The sequence below is a fragment of the Antedon bifida genome, chromosome 6 (genome assembly GCF_963402885.1).
Source record: "Antedon bifida chromosome 6, ecAntBifi1.1, whole genome shotgun sequence".
Classification (NCBI taxonomy): domain Eukaryota; kingdom Metazoa; phylum Echinodermata; class Crinoidea; order Comatulida; family Antedonidae; genus Antedon; species Antedon bifida.
The window spans coordinates 27,432,135-27,452,319 of record NC_136231.1 but is presented as its reverse complement, the minus strand read 5'-3'; the positions used below and the strand labels follow the sequence as shown (position 1 = coordinate 27,452,319).

General features: G+C 31.3%; 1 protein-coding gene across 2 annotated transcripts in view; it reads left to right on the top strand.

The window, feature by feature from the left end:
• Nucleotides 1-20,185, top strand: part of LOC144845263 (multiple PDZ domain protein-like) — a 44,659-nt gene that overhangs the window by 18,492 nt on the left and 5,982 nt on the right. For both annotated transcript variants that reach the window (XM_078702453.1, XM_078702452.1), the window contains 9 exons: nucleotides 716-793; nucleotides 2,813-2,891; nucleotides 6,819-6,903; nucleotides 8,361-8,472; nucleotides 10,498-10,647; nucleotides 15,722-15,811; nucleotides 16,977-17,078; nucleotides 19,444-19,717; nucleotides 19,833-19,987. In XM_078702453.1, coding sequence (XP_078558579.1) covers nucleotides 716-793; nucleotides 2,813-2,891; nucleotides 6,819-6,903; nucleotides 8,361-8,472; nucleotides 10,498-10,647; nucleotides 15,722-15,811; nucleotides 16,977-17,078; nucleotides 19,444-19,717; nucleotides 19,833-19,987 — 1,125 coding nt within the window. The remainder of the gene's footprint in view (nucleotides 1-715; nucleotides 794-2,812; nucleotides 2,892-6,818; nucleotides 6,904-8,360; nucleotides 8,473-10,497; nucleotides 10,648-15,721; nucleotides 15,812-16,976; nucleotides 17,079-19,443; nucleotides 19,718-19,832; nucleotides 19,988-20,185) is intronic.

Sequence of the window (20,185 nt, the reverse complement as noted above, 5' to 3'; positions counted from 1 at the left end):
ATTTATGAATGTTTATCTGGTTCATACTGAAATTCATCTCATTTTATTTTTCTTAATTTAGTGGGTGTCCGCGTCAGATGGTATTTTAGATAAAAGTCTTTTTAATAACCTCTAAATTATTTAAAATCCACAATAAATGTGAAATAGATCATTGGCATAATAGTCATAATACAGGCTTTACGATGTTAGTATAATTATTACAAGTGGGATTTAACTGAAACCTTAAATATGAATATTCATTTGTAGAAATATTTATTAGTTATCATGATTCAATCATACCAGAGCATTTGGCTGAATACTGACAGTGCAATGTAAAAATGAATAAATCTACTAAATAAAACATGGAATAAGATTATGTGTAAATACTGATTCAGCACCTCGTTTTGAGAGAAGTTTAATTTACATGTACTGTATGGTGTTAGTTAGAAAGCAACGTCGTTGTCGCGTAGTGTTGTTAAGGCTGAATGGCAAGTAAAAAACAGTTGCACATTTGATGTATCCGTGGAGACTGTTGCTATTAGTTATCGCATGATGCATGATGACATGTAATTTGTTTAACCTTTGACCTGTATGCATGTATTTTTTAAGTTGTTGCTAAAGTATTGAGAAGGGATAAGAAGGCTTTAATATTTTTTTTAAACATTGTCGTACAAAGCTGAGCTGCTATGAATATAATTTGAATATCTAACACAAATTATTCTTTATTATTCTTTAGGAGGACATAATAGTGGAGGCTAATGAGGTTACTGCTGTTTTGGTCCAGTCTGGTACACTTCCCCGCAAACCAGGCCAGGTGAGTTGTACATATATCAAGTCATCTTTCTTAGTTATTATTATTATTATTATATGAATAAGATTGATTTTGCTTTGATTTTCTTGCTATTAAGATTTAAATGTTATTTTACATACTTTTCTTTTTGTTTTTATACTGCCTTGTAAATAAACTTTTGTTCAATAAAGTTTATGTTTAACACAGACATTACAGTAGCCATAAGCATTTTAATACACCTTTCACAAAGCTTACAACAATTTCAGCCTCTTTTGTCAAACAATAAATATTTTACTCACCAAAATTTTGGAGAGAGAAAATGAGATTATAAAGGAATTAAGAGGGAAAAAAGGTATATTATTTTTATGATGACTTGTATTGAATGTTGAATACAGGAGGTCTCCCTCAATTCAAGATTATATAATACTCCCCTTCCAATTGAAGACCCCTTCAATTAAAGAAAAATATACCATAGCTAGCTAGATGATCGGTCTATCTGTTAACAATAGCTGCTCCCTCAAATTAGAGACTAAAGACCATAGTTTGGGTAGACAAAACTGAACGTTTTTCTCCAAATAAAACCCATTTTAAAATAAACATCATTAGAATTAATGCATTTTTAGGATAGAACAGTCTGTTGTCTGTTTAATTACGTCTCCTATCTACACACGCTCCTTGATTAAGCAGTGTCAACAAACTAAACAATTAATTGTTCAGACTATAATTGACTAATTTAAAATTATAATCATTATGATGAGATTATTTTAGACAAACCGGTAGACATTTAACATCAATCATGTACAATAATAAATATGTTTTATTAATCAACAAAGTAATAAAATATTACTTTAAAATCAATTTAAAAAAAAACAATATTTTTACTTCTAAAAATGAGTACAATTGATATAGATTAAGATACACATTACTTTTATCTACTTAAAATGAATTATTTCCTTCAGACAATTTCTTGAATTAAAACACAACTTTTTATTTGTGTCCTAGTTCAAGCTTTGGGATCCAATATTCACAATCATTGTTAGCTTTTATTAAAAATGATTTATACTGAAATAAATAATATTTTTCTCTTTAACATCAATGACAAGTTCATTAAGGAATGACCTTTAAGTACAGTCAATGACCTTTTAGACAAAGTATTTGGACTCTGATTCTATTTTGCTGTTTGAAGAGTTAATACAAAGTACTGTAAGAGCTCAAATCTTTCTTTCCTATGTTTGTCTCTTTTTGAAAACCGTTTGTAAACGGTCATCATCGTCAAAGCAAACTCTGATCAGAGCGTGGCTTCTCTAACAGTATTCTGAAACCATCACCTGTCTTCTGTCATCCTACTTGCTGGCTCCATAGAGCCAAACACATCTGTTATAGTCTTTTTTCGGTACAAAACAGTTAATGCTTGTGTCCTTAGACAAGACACTTATTTTTTTCCAAATATTATACATATTCTCTTTAAAGATAGACTAGATATTTATAAATAAATATGCGTATGGTGGTAATGGGTACCTGGTAGGGTGAAACACAATTGTGCTGATTACTAGTTGCATGAGAGGGAGCTGTCCATATAATGAAAGGGTGTTAATGTGCTTAGAAGGTTGAAGTAAGCGCTATATATGATTGCCATATTATTTATCAATGTATTCAGTGTTTACTGAAAACCTTTCAAAAACCTTTTCCAATAAAACAGTAAGTGACAACATGATACCAAAGAAAAAGAAAACAAAACAAAAAACAAGGGTATTCAGACAAATACATAAAAAAATAAAAACATGTATAATTAGCAATCACTGCTCTTGTTAGTTTTAACTTTAGTGAAAAGGTTGTAAATTGATTTGTGTTTTAATAGTAAAAAGCATTAGTAGTTGTAATGTCAATGAGTTTATTACATGCATCCTGTATTAAAGCTTGAACTGTAAATACATAATAAATGTAGGTACAGTAGCTATGTGGAATCTGACTTCAACTGTATATATATGATTAGCATAAAACAATGCTGTGTAATATTGTCTGCATGTTGTTTGATTGCATTAGCTTGAGCTAGCTGGTGAGGCTGTAACTGATGAATGTGATAATGAGGAAGGTGATGAAGACCAATTTGGATACTCATTGAGTAAGTATATTTCTTTCAACATTATTAACATGATTGGTTGATTTCGTACACATGGTGTTCGTTAGTTCTTCTTATTCAACTGTTAAATAGTATTCTAATCAACGGACAGCTATGTAACATGTTGATAAATAATTAGACACAGCTTATACTCGTTTATCATAAAGAATTGTATACAGATAACTTATAGACTGCTATGAGATGACAAACAAGATTGTAATTACACTGTCTCAACCACAATCAAATTATTTATTAATTTACTTTTAAACATTGTTATATTATACTCCAAAATAACAATGTCTATTTTACCTAATTTTCCCACTGTTCTTCTAGACTACTAAGACCTCATGTATCCATACATGTATGATCCAAAAAATTCCCGGGGTAATATTGTACAGCAGCGCATTACGGTCTTGCTTATATGCGATATATAAGAATGAACTATTAATATTATTATGTTTGAGTCCCTGTCAGCCCTGGGCCACACCAAAGTCGTATCTAAATTAAAATTTGTTTGTATCTAGCGTGTTTACACTTGCGTCCCTAACAAAGGATCCAACGAATCATGTACTTAATTTCCCAAGCCGTTGGTCACGCTTCACTGTGTTTAGGCCAGTCAAACTCGTTTGGAACACCTTGCGAAGATTGACCCAAAGCACTCGTGCATTTATCAAGTGTAGATGGGGTTAAATGGGAACAGCAATCACAAACAGTAAACAGCGAAGAAATTAATATCTGAGAGCTTTCAAAATGTGAACTCACTAGAGAGCGCGCTCCAAAACAATGTATGATGTTCACTAAATTATCAATAAAATATTGTGAAACCTTCATTTTGGCTGTAAAACTTTATATTATGTCCATCAAATAGTTATAGTTTATTTATTATCTATCATTTTGTCAAGGGACAAAGTAGGTAAATTAAGTTGAAAAATAATTATATCATACATTTAAAACAAAAATATTTTTGTTAAAATATAAAAATACGTACTGTATATATTATTGCTATCCATTTACCTCTTTATGTTGATTGTACATGTTTTTCTCTTGTGTATTCATTAGTTATTTAGCAATTGTTTCAAGCAGGGAAGATTTAAATTACATAACTCTTGCCTGGTTTTAAGCACATTGTCTATGCGGCATCTATTTCACAGTGTGTAACAACATCTTTTAAAACACGCAATTTGCTTGCTCTTTTTATGGCAAGTCATCGAACGCTGTTGACTACGTTTCTTGTTTAGTAATACCAACATCAACATAAAGCTTTCAATATACTGCTGGCAATAGTATTCAACATACTTAGTGTACTTTGTTTTCATCATTACTGCTTCCTTCTTGAAACGTTTCCCGTCGTTCTGACATTATGCTTTCCACGATGTGTTTCCATATTTTTCTGTAATTTATTTGTTATTGTGCTGTGATTTATACATTATAATGTATATTATTAATCCACAGTCATGCTAAGTATGAACATATCCATTGCATTATAATCAGATGAATGTAATTAAGATCCTTGTATCTTAGTGTACACACACCATGAAATGAAATACAGCCTGAATCTTTTAAGTTTTGAAATATGTTAATATTTATTACGTTTGTGGTAATCTTTATTCATTAATGATCTTCAAAAACATGTTTATTATGATAAAAAAAAATGCCATAATTTTCATTTCCAACTATGAATAATCATAAGTTGATTCAGACAGCTTTAAAATACAACATTATGAATATTCATAAGTTCATTAATTTAGACAGCTTTATAATATAACATTATGAATATTCATAAGTTCCTCATTTCAGGCAGCTTTATAATATAACATGAATATTCATAAGTTCATTAATTCAGACAGCTTTATAATATAACATTATGAATATTCATAAATTCCTTAATTCACATGGCTTCAAAATACAACATTATGAATATTCATAAGTTCTTGATTCAGACAGCTTTAAAATATAACATGAATATTCATAAATTCCTTGATTCAGACAGCTTTAAAATATTATAAAAAATGATATGCAAGACTTTGATTTTTTACTGATTTTAATAATATATAATTATTTATTTTACAATTTCAAGTTTCATATTATTCAACAGTATATATATCATGATTGATGATATCATATTCAATATGACATCAAAAATAGTCTTATATTACTTACTATTAAAACATTTAAGATTTAGAAAATAATACAATATTTTTAAATGTTTCTACTATTTATTGTCTTGTTGATCATTAAGTGTTCCCTGCAATGCTCAGTACAAGCTGGATGTTACCTGGGATTCTATGTACATTTTAAAATTTTCGAACAATAAAAAAATGGTTTACCATTTTTTAATTATGTTGTTTTTGAAGAGTACAGGAAACAACCTTTGCTTAGGAACCTTTGCTTGCACATTTCATTATGCAAAAGTGTGATGTGCCCAAATATGGTAGTGATATACCTAAATATGGTAGTGCTAAGATATCATCATGTCCATATATGGGCACATCACATTTTTTTGGTTACATAAAGTTACAGAGCTTTAGTACAGCAAATTAAATTAAATTTTAAGATGTCTATTCTGGATGTATTGAAGGTTTCCTATTTCAACTGATGAAAAATCCAATCAAAACCGCTAAGAAACACAATCATCTTGTAGTGTGGCCAATGATATTTCTTTGACTATTAAGCTGGACATTTCTGTATACTCTCTTAGAATACATTAGAATAGTCTTGCTTTTCTCAAAATGTGTCAATATATTTGTGTAGTATGATGGCACCTACAAGTTTCCCAGGTAAACCAATTGATTCAAATGCATTATATTTAAGTGCTTTTTATCACTAGGTAGGTGGAATTTATTAACTGTTATTTTTTCTAGTTAGGCTACGATGTAATTTGCGGAATTTGTTGTATTAAGATTGTAAAGATGAGTTGTTATATTCAGCAGTTAATTTGCATTGATTTGCAAGTGGATAACACCCTGGGTGTCTCCCTGTGTCATTTGTATACTCATACTATTTAATAAGAAAAACAACAACCAGTTAAAAAAAATATACAAATCAATTTTTTTCCAAAAATAATTGTGGTAGCTTTAAATTAATTATGTTTAAATATTTCAAAATATGTTTTTTTTTCTAAAATATGTTATATGTAGCTTGAAATTAGTGAGAGCTGAGGTAGCTGATTTTATATCAGTTGTACTGAATAATAGATAATGTGTTTAACATGTAAGAAAAATAACATAATAATATTATAAGACGATACATACTGTAAAATATATATTTCTTTCACTTTGATATGTACAGACATTCAAATCCCATTTTTTTCCCCGAATAATATGATGGACAAAATAATGCAATGGATAAAATAAGACGAAAGGATAAAATAGTGCAATAGATAAAATAATGCAATTGATAAAATAATGCAATAGATAAAATAATGCAATAGATAAAATAATGCAATGGATAAAATAATGCTATAGATAAAATAATGCAATGGATAAAATAATGCAATGGATAAAATAATGCAATGGATAAAATAATGCAATAGATAAAATAATGCAATAGACAAAATAATGCTTTGGAAAAAATAATGCAATGGACAAATACAAAACTGTTTTGTTTCATTTCATTATAATCAGCTTGACCATTACAGCCACAATCGGCCTTAATAATCTGGACTTGCATGTTGACACACAGAGGTACATGCATACAAATGTGTGTTTATTTCTATTTTACATGCAAGGTATAACACATGTTAACTGTCCATTGATTACTGCTATTTGTACATTTGATATACAAATGTATGCTTTGGCTAAAGCAAAGGCGGCTGTTATTGTATAAAATCGTTTTCTAGAATTTTAAATTACTTTCAGTTTTAACATTTTTGAAGTATTATTTTTTTTCCAAAATCAAGGTGATTAATTCTTTCTTTTTATTTTTTTTCAGAGAAGATGTGCCAAAAATATAATGATCTTGATGGCGAGATTCATATCATTGACCTCCAGAAGGGTGCTATGGGGCTTGGAGTCAGGTAAATTGGCCATATATTACCTCACCTTGTTATATATTATCATATATCAAACTAATTAATTAGTGGACCCTTTTGGCAGGAAATAATGCAGAAATTAAGTGTGGAGTACTGAAGATGAACATATTATATTACTATTTTTGTATTTTCACTATTTTTATTTTAACTGTATACCTTAATTATGCTACTACAGTATGCTACTACACAGTATGCTACTACACAGTATGCTACTACACAGTATGCTACTATACAGTATGCTACTACACAGTATGCTACTACACAGTATGCTACTATACAGTATGCTACTACACAGTATGCTACTACACAGTATGCTACTACACAGTATGCTACTACACAGTATGCTACTACACAGTATGCTACTATACAGTATGCTACTACACAGTATGCTACTACACAGTATGCTACTACACAGTATGCTACTATACAGTATGCTACTATACAGTATGCTACTACACAGTATGCTACTACAGTATGCTACTACACAGTATGCTACTACACAGTATGCTACTACAGTATGCTACTACACAGTATGCTACTACAGTATCCTACTACACAGTATGCTACTACACAGTATGCTACTACACAGTGTGCTGTACTACACAGTATGCCAGCAAGATTGGTTTGTCTCCTTAAACAAATAAATATTACACTAAGACAGTATATGTCAGTTACAGTACTGGTACTCGAACATAATTATCACAGAATAAAGTACATGCAAATTTATTTGTCTTCAATTAATTGTGGAATTAATTTTAGGTAGAGCAAATTTAAATTGCTTAAAACGTGTTGTTTTTTAATTAAAGAGATTGTTTAATATGTTGCGGTAATCCCAACACTGATGTAACTTGAAATCACTCAAGCATGAAAGACTACTTAGTCGCCGAATGAAATGAAAATGTGTTTTAATTTCATTACTTTATTTATTCAGAATTACTTTTCAAGGTTCAATCGTTTCTTGATTTACAGTACGTGTTCAACGCCTTGCTAATTTTGGTATTAATAAATCAATAACTTGGAGCATCAACTACTCTATCGCCAATAAATTACAGTCTTATTTTTTTTTATTCATGTTAATTGTTTCTCAAGCATTCAACAAAATATGCTTAAGCTCTGTTTACACTATCAAACTAGTTCGACAAAAACGTGCCCAAATATGGTAGTGATATGCCCAAATAATGATATGACATCATCATGTCCATATATGGGCACATCACATGTTTTTGTCCTTCTCAGTCCACCACAAATAATGTTTATTTACCGTCGTGCTCGTTTCATTACTTATTTAGTAATAATCATCATAATTGTATGTCATGTTTAATTTTTCATTTGTGCCCCTTTTCATCAATAAATACATTATTATTTGACAATAAATAAATATATCAATATTGATTGAGTTATGAGTTTTATCTTATTTTAATAATTAAATGTGTTATTATCAGTCTTGCAGGCAACAGAGACAAGTCAAAGCTGAGTGTCTTTGTAGTAGGAATAGATTCTGATGGGTCGGCTGCTGATGATGGAAGGTTACACATTGCAGATGAAATTCTGGAAGTATGTTGATTTAAACATTTTATTGGGCTTGAATTTAACCCTAGCCATCAGTGCAAGCAATGTGGTCTAGAGGTATGAATGCCAGACTAGTGATCTGGAGGTTGTGGGCTTGAATTTAATCCTAGCCATCAGCACAAGCTCTGCTGTCTAGAGTATGAATGCAAGGCTAGTGGTCTGGAGGTTGTGGGCTTGAATGTAACCCTAGCTATCAGCACAAGCTCTGCGGTATGAATGCAAGGCTAGTGGTCTGGAAGTTGAGGGCTTGAAATAACCCTAGCCATCAGCACAAGCTCTGCGGTCTAGCGGTATGAATGCAAGGCGAGTGGTCTGGAGGTTGTGGGCTTGAAACTGAGGATTCCCTTGACAATTTCTTTGAAAATATTCTCAAATATTTGACCAATTTTTATTTATAATGCAAAATAAATATTTTCATAAAATTGTAAAATTTTTCACAATTGTAACAACCATTAACATTTATTTTTTAAGTAGAAAAAAATAGAATGTTTGAACATACCATTCCAGTTAAAAATATTATATGGTGGAAAATGAATGTATATTGAAATATGTTGATGCTGACTGCGATATTCTTTATTACCTCTATCTATATTAAACGTTGAGATAAGAGTTAAATTAGCATAGATACTTATAACATAATTTCATAAAAGCCTTGAAATAGATCATCCTATGTGACAGGTAACTGTGTGGGCGTGCAAGATGAAATCTAAAGTATACTTATTAAAATTTTACAAGCATTTATGGCGAATTTGGTGTGTGCATGTGTTATTTGTGCGTGGGTACGTGAGATTATATGAAGTATAGTTACCATATTATTTTACCAATGAATGATGTATTCTCATAGTCTTGGATAGAGCAGATAGTACATTTATTATTAACATTGATAATATACCCAACTGTTGATTACATATCACATGTCATGCATTATTTCCAGCCATCTTCGAGTAAGTGGTACATATTGTACATTAGAGTTTTGAGGAAAAAAAATCTGTTGTGTGTGTTGTGCATTTGTCTATTGTGCATTGTGTGTTGTGTGCTTGTCTGTTGTGTGTGTTGTGTGCGTTGTGTGCTTGTCTGTTGTGTGTGTTGTGCGTTGTGTGTGTTGTGCGTTATGTGTGTTGTGTGCGTTGTGTGCTTGTCTGTTGTGTGTGTTGTGTGTTGTGCTTTGTGTGCGTTGTGTGCTTGTCTGTTGTGTGTTGTTGTGCGTTGTGTGTTTGTCTGTTGTGTGCGTTGTGTGTGTTGTGTGCTTGTCTGTTGTGTGTGTTTTCTGCGTTGTGTGTGTTGTGTGTTTGTCTGTTGTGCGTTGTGTGCTTGTCTGTTGTGTGCGTTGTGTGCTTGTCTGTTGTGTGCGTTGTGTGTGTTGTGTGCTTGTCTGTTATGTGTTGTGCGTTGTGTGCTTGTCTGTTGTGTGTGTTGTGCGTTGTGTGCTTGTCTGTTGTGTGTGTTGTGCGTTGTGTGTGTTGTGCGTTGTGTCTGTTGTGTGTGTTGTGTGCTTGTCTGTTGTGTGTTGTGTGCTTGTCTGTTGTGTGTGTTGTGCATTGTGTGCTTGTCTGTTGTGTGTGTTGTGCGTTGTGTGTGTTGTGTGCTTGTCTGTTGTGTGTGTTGTGCGTTGTGTCTGTTGTGTGTGTTGTGCATTGTGTGATTGTCTGTTGTGCGTTGTGTGATTTTGTTTTGTGTTATAAAACGTTAAATAGACCAGTCCATCTTTCAAATAATGCGCATTTTCTAACCATTGCACAAATACAAAAACATTGCTTATTTCTAAAATTATTATTTTTACTTATTTTTGTGATTAGTTCACGTTTAACAATTTGTTTTGTTTCTTTTTTATTATTATATATATTATTATTTTAATTTGGGAAACTCAGAAATAGCTGCATTTTTTATCATAGCTATCTTACGAAAATGTCAGAAAAAAATAACAGTGACATTTAAATTTGTTCAACTTTACAAACAAATCAAAACCAGTTTATTAGATTATTTGGTAAAGAAAGTAAAATTTGTTTTCAGATCAATGGCAATCAGGTATATGGACGTAGTCACCAAAATGCGTCTGCTATAATAAAGACGACGGGTCAAATGGTTACCATGGTGATCTGTCGTTGTGAAGATGCTATTAATCAGCTTGCTGTACATCCACTCACATCACCTTCTAGTCAGGTAAGAGTTCGTTAACTTTTGACCTTTTATGTAGGTTATGTAAATTACTTCATTACTCCTTTGCAATGATTTGAATAAGTTCACCTAAAGATTTTACGCACCAAAGCCGAATCAAAACCCAAAACAATATGGCTGCTGTTGCTTCTAGTCTCTGTCCTCTACTTAGTCATGCTCCATTACAGGCTATGAGCCTACTCTCAATGAGTTCGTCAGCGAATTGATTTGTGTATGCTTTATCCATGTAAACATAAGCTCTGTCTACACTATCAAAATATGGTAGTGATATGCCGAAATATGGTAGTGATATGCCGAAATATGGTAGTGATATGCCGAAATATGGTAGTGATATGCCGAAATATGGTAGTGATATGCCGAAATATGGTAGTGATATGCCCACATATGGTAGTGATATGCCGAAATATGGTAGTGATATGCCGAAATATGGTAGTGATATACCAAAATATGGTATCGATATGACATCATCATGTCCATATATGTGCACATCACATTTTTTTTTCACATAAAGTTTGATAGTGTAGACAGAGCTTTACAATTAAGATGTTTAGTTTTATTCCATTTACTCATGATCTTATCATACTAGTCAAGTATACAATTCAGCATATTTTTATTGTCATTATGGAAATATAAAATATGTATAAAAACCGTATCATCAAGCAATCATGAAAGACTAGTATGTGTGGCTTAGTTACTCTGTTGGTATAAAGTTTTATATCTATCTACTCTACGTACAGTAATAATTACTATTAGTAGTTGGTCATTTAAGCTTGGTTACCACTAGCGACGAAACGCAAGGACGTAACGCAACGTAAGTGATATGACCAATCACAAGCGATGGATTATTCGAACAGTGGCTTGTCATTGGTCAACTCGCTTGCGTTGCGTGTGCGTCCTTGCGTTGCGTCTCTAGTGGGAACCATGCTTAAGCGAAGTATTAATACACAGTTGTTATTGTCATCCCAGTTGGACTTGGAATCTAATAGCAAGCACTATTGTTTAATTAGTGCATCTGCTGTGATACAGCTCCAAAACAAATAAGGAAGGTTATATGAATTTCTAATTCTATATAAAGTTTGTAGTTAATTTTCATTTATAAAACTTCTTTATTAAGGTTGTCAATATTATTAATTTAGCACGAACTATTAATATATATAAAGCAGTACACTAGTATGATTGTAATGTGTGATATGCCCAAATATGGTAGTGATATGGCCAAATATGGTAGTGATATGGCCAAATATGGTAGTGATATGACATCATCATGTCCATATATGGGCAAATCCCATTTTTTTGTCACATGAAGTTTGATAGTGTAGACAGAGCTTAATAGCATGCTGTTGACAGAAGGAGATGACACAAAGCATTTAATAGTCTGCAAATGACATTTCAAACAGATAAATAATGAGAAATTAAATTGACTATTTATATTAAAAAAAACAAAATGATAATTTGCAGTTTAATTCATTCAATCAGTTTCATCGACATCTCTTTGTTGTCAAAATGTAAAATAATAATAATAATGACATTGCTCAACTTATTTGACAAAAAGATAAAATAATAAAAAGCTATAACATTGAAACACTAATGCTGCTGTTGTTAATATTACAAAATATTTTTATTTGATGACAATGATAATTAATAGATTGTGTTCTATTTCATTTTTGTGAATATTGTTACATTTTTATTAATTTATTAATACAAATATACAAACAAACAAATAACCTGCTTGTGACAATAGATGCAGCTAGCTGCATGTTTACATTTATTTTCACTGACTGCAGCGATGATAATTAAAATACTCTTTATTTGTTCCTTTACAAAAATCAAACAGAAATACAGATTTACTAGAAATAATAAGATTTGACTGTTGTGTTTGAGATGTAAGTGCTATATATAAAATATTCACTTAAGACTGCTACTAAAGCTGTATTGAATTGAAGAGCTTGCATTAGGTAATTAAATTGACTTCATAGTCACTATAACCTAGATCCCCTACTTGACCTGCTCTCTGCAAATCGTCTAATTTATTACAAAAGAAATCTCTTATCATTGGTATGTCTAATTGCATTAGAAAATCATAGCATAAACAAAGTATATTGTCAGTATATTGCTAATATTTTTTTAACATGCCTTCTTCAACGGTTATCGTTTATTTTTTTACCTACATCTTGTTAACTGTCTTTTTTAAGTAAATGAATGTCACTTTTAATTGAATTGAAAATTGATTATCTCTATTTAATGTTTCTTTGCATTCCATAAAGTAATTAATATATTCTGTAAATGCTATTGTTCTTATTATCCCTCCCCCCCCCCCCCCACCATTTAATTAATTAATTTATAGAGACTCTGGCAACTTCAATTGCAAATTTTCAGGCAGCTTAAAAAACTCATCTTTTTATCTCATACTCTTTATTTGCAGCCATTTTGTTTTTACTGTTAATCCCATTGAGGCCTTTGCGTGACGTACTGAAATAATAATTATTATTAGTTCCAATTCTGAAAGTAAAACTCATTTATTACAGTTTTGTGAATTTTGATTTTATTATTTGGAGATGGATAAAATGTATACATCATAAGTTATTATATATTGCCTGATCATCATAATACATAGCGTTAATATAATGTCTAGAAGAAGCATAATGTTATATAATGTCTGGAAGAAGCATAATGTTATATAATGTCTGGAAGCATAATGTTATCTCGTGTCAACAGTTATCTCCTTAATGCTGCTGATATCAATAAAGGAATCAATTTCTGTATACTATTTTCATTTTAAGAGATTATTTATTCTGAATGAAATTCTAATGCTAACTAAAAATAAAAGTTTTATGAATTCATTTCTTTGATTGATATAACAATTGATTCTGTTTTTATGTATCGTAACAATTTGAATAATTCACAAAAAAATTCATATGTTTATATCTCTCAAATTATTCAAAATATGGTTTTTAAATTTCTATAAACCAACCGTAATAAACACGGTTTTATATTTCAAACAAAAATGTTTTGTTTGTATGCATATTAGGTGTGTATTTATGATGATTTAGGAAATACTAGTCATTTATGATAGGCAATAGCAACAGAAAATGTAATAATGAAATAATTATGTGATTTCAAAACTAGAAATCGCTTAGAAAAACTACTACACACACTGAAGTAGCAACACCTGTGATTTGTTTTGGTGTGTGCCCTGGTGTGAACACACATTTTGCTAGGTGATGTCATAGAGATAATGTTTTGGTGTGTGCCCGGTGTGAACACTCTGGATTTTGCTAGGTGATGTCATATAGATACTATAGTATATAATATAATTATCTCTATGGTGACGTGAAAGGTCATATAGAGGTCATTCTAAATCATTATGACCCATCTTTTTTTTTACTTCAATTCAACATTCATTTGTAGGTTTTATGTTGGAGATGTGTACTGTATTCTATATACTTATAGAAGTGTATTTTATTCTTATACTCGTTTGGTTTTTTTTCAGGCTCCTAGTTAACAAGGAGAATGTGTTTAGAGTTAGTAGTAGTGCTTATTTCAGTTGAAATACCTCTTTTGTTTTCATGTAACTACAAACTATGATAAACATTTACTTTGTGTGTAATTAATTATCAACAAGATAATGTACATGTTCAATCAAGTCCTGTTAATATGATAATAAATCATATTGTGTGCAAAACCAATTTAATAGTCTCTCTATCTTTAATCCACTCTCTCATCATCATCATCATCATCTCTATCTAGTGTTTTGTAGGGTCCCAACTCATGTATATTTCATTATAGTATTCCTAGTGACACTTCATCATACAGATGATGGTTTATATTCCTTAATTTTATTTGTTATTTAAGTCTAATTTTTTTAAATCTCAACTAAAAATCTATTTTTTTCTAATTAAGTTAAGTATATAGTCATTTTATTTAATCTGAGTTTATTTGTGGCCATCGTAGATTTTCTCACATTGTTAACCGTTTCATAATAACCTGAAAAATCAGAAAAATATAAAATTATTAAAAATCATTCTTTACATTTTCACCTTAAAAATCAAAAAGACTTTAAGTTTATTTTTTATTTATTTATTTTTTGGAAAACTGTTTTTTGTGAAAAGCATAGCATATTATTATAATTTTATATACAAACTTAGTATAAAACTTAGTCCAAATAATGATATTAGGAAATTTAACGTCATCATCTAAATGTACTTTATATGCAGTACTGAATGGATCTAGCGAACCATTTAATTAATACCACCCACATCTTCAGTCATTAAATATCAATTAGTTATGATAACAGTTGAAAATCATCAACAATTAGATTTAGGTATAATTGACAGGAGACTTAATTGTTAAAGTAGATAAGTGCTTTGCTTCCAGTTGAATCAGTATGGTTCAAATCATTAGTAGTACAGATTAGATATATGCATTTGTGTGTCTTTAATATGCAATTAGCCGATTGATGGGTTTGTGTGCATTAGTTGGTTGGTTTCACTTGCTCCATAGGGATGCCATGCTTAATGATGTCATTCCACAATAAATTGTAATTCTAAAATGAACGTGATTATGAAATAGAGACTATTTTCATTTATTTCCAGCAGTAGTATAGCTTATTTTTTCCCACTTTTATTTATTCCATGTTTTCTGTTTAATAAGCAACAGTCATTGTACCAGCAGGAATTGGTTTGATGAACTACAATCGTAAATACCTGGCCCTCCGTACCTGGCCCTCCATACCTGGCCCTCCGTACCTGGCCCTCCGTACCTGGCCCTCCGTACCTGGCCCTCTGTACCTGGCCCTCCGTACCTGGCCCTCCATACCTGGCCCTCCATACCTGGCCCTCCATACCTCTTCCTCAGGTGGTTCGCATGTAGTTTAAAATCTTCCATTCTTTTCTTCGATTCTGTTCATTTTGATACCCCATGTGTATGTATACGTGCAATAAACAACATTAGTATAACAGACAGCTATCTCTCTACACTATTGATGCATTTGAAAATAAATAATTTAAATTAAAAATAGCTGTACATGAATGTCTAAAACAGGCCCATCTTTTCTTTACAGTTAGTGGGACGAGATGGAGGAGGAGCAAAAAGCAATAAAAAGAAGGATTTCGCAAGTTACTCTAACGTTCACACAATCAGTTTAACAAGGGTAATTATCTTTTATATTTTAAACTATTTGTATTGCACTATAAATATAAATGTTTGATTTGATTAAATCTATATGTAATTGCATCTAGACGAGATGTGATGATGACGAATAGTGAACTGAGTTATTTATATTAGAGGGGTTAAATAGAAAACTGAGTTTTTATAGATGGTTACAAATAGAGCACTGGGTTATTAGAGGCTTATTACAATAACCGTTTGTTACCCTTTATGTTACCTCCTCAATATACTCTTGCAAGTAGTTTTGAAGATGTTAAATGGATACAGATATGTAATTTATTATCTGTTACATGATTGGTTGAATTTATTCATGCTTGATTAAGTAACTACTTAGAGCACGCTTGTATTTTCTTTAGTTTATGAGAGAAAACATAATATCATCACAGTCTCCTATAAAACATAATGAAAAACAAATATTTTCTAAATAATCAAATAATGTTATTTGCTTTAAGTAATTCGTAGAATACAGTGTGAGAGATTACTTCATTATGAACAGTGTGTGGGCGGGATGAGTTCTCACATGATGTACAACATACACAAACAGAAATAGTCAACTGTCTCTGAAAATCGGAATTGCTCCCAAAACCAGACTTTTCTTGAAGTCCAAAATTGATCTTATATTATATTTTTCAATGTATCTATTAAATTGCACATGACAACATACATGGTGGCACTGAATTGTGTATGATTTGTTCAGATTATAACTTAGTAGTACTGTAGTTGGTTTTCCCTATTAACACCTAAGGCAGTCTTAAGTATCGTTTGAGCACGGGGGTTATTAGAGGTGGTTACAGTCTTGTATTGTTGAATACAATCGTTAGCGATGCCACAAAGTGACCGTAACCATGTAGTGGTTTTGATTCGCGAAAAACATGGTTTAGTAGAGAGCTTCACAAAACACATTATTTTAGCTTAATAGAAACTTTTAATCGGATGTTTTATTTACATGCCAGACAATTCACCTAAAGAGTGTAATTTATTGTGATCTTAATTAATTAATGATCTAGTATGTTAAGACTAAACATTTGTGTCTGTTGGTAAAAACACAAAATCCATTTCACGTGCATAGTGTCTGTGAATACATCAATGTCACTTTGTGGCGTCACTAACATGTACACATTATAATTAAAAGCAATGATTTATTTCAGAGTCAAACTGGACTTGGGTTTACCATCTTAGAAGATGTAGATGAAGACGGAAATTCCAGGATATTTGTGAAAGACGTAACTGCAGGTGGTGCAGCTGCACAGGTTAGATTATTCACTATTTATTATCTCGTCACATCAAGCTTTTTGAGTTGCTGCTCCGCCTCTTTGGAATACTGTTCTTGAACGGATTAGGTATCTCCATACAATTAATTCTTTTAAAAAAACATTAAAATCACATCTCTTTTCTGAGGCATATGAAATTAATGGATAAATAAAAGAAATTGGATTCTCAATTAGTAAGTGGTTGCTAGCACCTTGAGCACTATCATAACTACTGTTGTTATTATAATCATCATCATCATCATCCTAATCGTCATCATTATCATCATCATTGTTGTCATCTTTAAGCCTGTTTCCATTTTGATTAGTTTCCAAGCAAATAGCTGCAATTTTTATTTCATCTGTGTCTGCTGAGCTGTTTTCACATGAACTCATTTCCACAACTCTTTTTATTTGCGAAATTGTTTGTTTTTGTTTTTGTTTTCAAACTACTAATTTCGCTGAATTGAAAATTCAAGGAACTTGAATTTCTCGCAGAAATAGATTTGGAAGAAAAAAACGTGAATATGCAGACAGACGCTTTTCATTTGTGCGAACAAATTTTGCTAGTGGAAAGCCTTTACTATACCACATTGTAAATGCCATCTTCATTATTGTCAGCATCATCATCAGCTTCTTGATATACTAACTATTGTGTGTATAAAGCATTCATAGGCGATTTAACATGTCACTAAACAATAAATTATGCATTTCTCAATATTTAAACTAATAAATCAAAAATATATGATGTAATCCCTCTTGCTGATGTTCATAAAAGACTAAGCAATAAGAAGCAGATGTGATGGCACTCCCAACTCTCACAATAATCATTATTAACTTCTAATTTATGCATGAGATTAGTCGACAAAATGTCAAACTGTAACAGTAATACCTATGTTGTATTGAGTGCTACAAAATATAACAGCAATATAATATATTTATTTTCCTCCAAAAATATAAATAAATGCATATATAAATGAATACAATATACAGGAGATGAGGGCAGATAAACTGAGGAACAAGTTGCTGTAACATTTAATGTTTTGATTGTCCTTAAAGTAATGTTGTAGTTACACAGGTTGAGTTGGCTGACATCGATAGTCTTGTTTAGTTTACACATAATATATCAAGATTTATATGACATTTTGAATTTAAATAATAAGTATTTAATATTCAATCAAAGAATAGGGTTAAATTACTGTATATTGAGTAAGTAATTTGTTGGTTATCTCCTTGTTTTTAATTATTGTTTGGCTTATTATAAATTTTCTTCTAATATTATCTAGACGTAAGCTTATTAATTGAATCAAGCCTGATACCCTACACCGCTTGTCTGCCTTAATTAGGCCCCTCTCGGATGATATCCAGGCTAAGATAATTGCATGACGTTAGTACCAAAGATATTAGATGCCCATAATAAGTAGCCTCTAAATAATAATATAAGCATTATTTTGTGCCATATCAAATAAAGTTGCTCATTTGCACAGTTATTATTTAAATGGTTAAAAGGTTCAAAATTACCATAAAAGTATTCTTCATTTGTTAAAATGTCAGGTTTTGTGACCAAAACTTCCAAATTAAGAACAAAATTGTATGTCAATGGAATATATACAAATGAACTTTATAAAAATTTAGTACAAATTAATGAAAAACCATTTTAAATACATTGCATTTTTATATGGGAATTTATATTATTGCATATTATTATGAAATTTATTTTGAAACATAATAGTAGTAAATCTATAATTAGGTTCTGTAGTAAAATCCAATACTCATCAAAAGTGATAACGAAATAAACATTGAATGTGAATACATTTGACATTTAATATGAGCATTGCTTGTGAAATTTGTGTAAATGAAATGTGAAATTTAATTGAACAACAATAGATAGAAGATTATAGCTATTTTTATAATCTGGTAAAATAAGAATTGAAATGGATTATTATGACTTTAGTATCTGTCAAAACAAGTAAGCCGACAGATGTAATAGTTCACACACAGCCACTCATAATGGTCCTGTACACTGGGCCCTCTGGGAGAACAGTCTTCGACTGAAGAGGTCACCCAGTATAAAAAATAAATAATAAATAAATGCGAGTTTTTTGTGGATGGAAGAGCCCATAACCTACAGTGATCTGAGTTAAGCCTTGTCTACACTATCAAACTTTATGTGACAAAAAAGTGTGATGTGCCCAAATATGATAGTGATATGCCCAAACATGGTAGTGATATGACATCATCATGTCCATATATGGGCACATCACATTTTTTTTGGTCACATACAGTTTGGTAGTGTAGACAGATCTTTAGATCAACGTATTATAATATTAAAAGGTTTGACTTTGGTTTTTGTGTACTTTGTTGGTAGGATGGAAGGTTGAGATGTGGGGATCAAATCTTAGCTGTCAACAACCAGTCACTGATTGGCCTGTCAAAACTCAGTGCAATCTCTGTCCTGAAAAATACAAAAGGGAAAGTTGTGCTGACTGTTAATGCAACAGCCAACCAGTCAAATGTACATCAATCAAAACCAATGGAATATCAAACTGATGGGTCTAGCAAAACAAACATAAAAGAGGCAATCATTCAACCGGAACAAAGGGTCAAAGAGAGGTCAAAACCGACAAAGATAGAGCCATCAGGTATATTTGTCAGTAATTTTAATTCTCGATGAATATTTACTTTGGTGTGATATTTTTTAAAGAATGAATTATTGTTTTTGAGTGTATGGTTTATAATGCTGCTTTTTTTTCTTAGACAAATCTCCTCCAACTATCTTCACTCCAATTATATCTCCACCACAAGATCCATACACCTGTGAATTAGTGGCTGGGAAGGAGACTACTATAATCATCCCTAAAGGTACTACGGGTCTTGGCTTAAGCATCGTGGGCGGAAGTGATACCCCTTTGGTAAGTGAAACTTTATTCTTTACAATTGAAAGTACACTGGACTCTCCCAATACCAGACTCTGAAAACCGAAATCTCTCCCAAAACCAGACTTTTCTTACTGTCCCAAATTCATTTTTACCATTAGAAACACATTCCAAATACCAGAATTTCCAGAAAACCAGACATGTTAGGCCAGCCAAAGGTGTCCAGTATTGGGA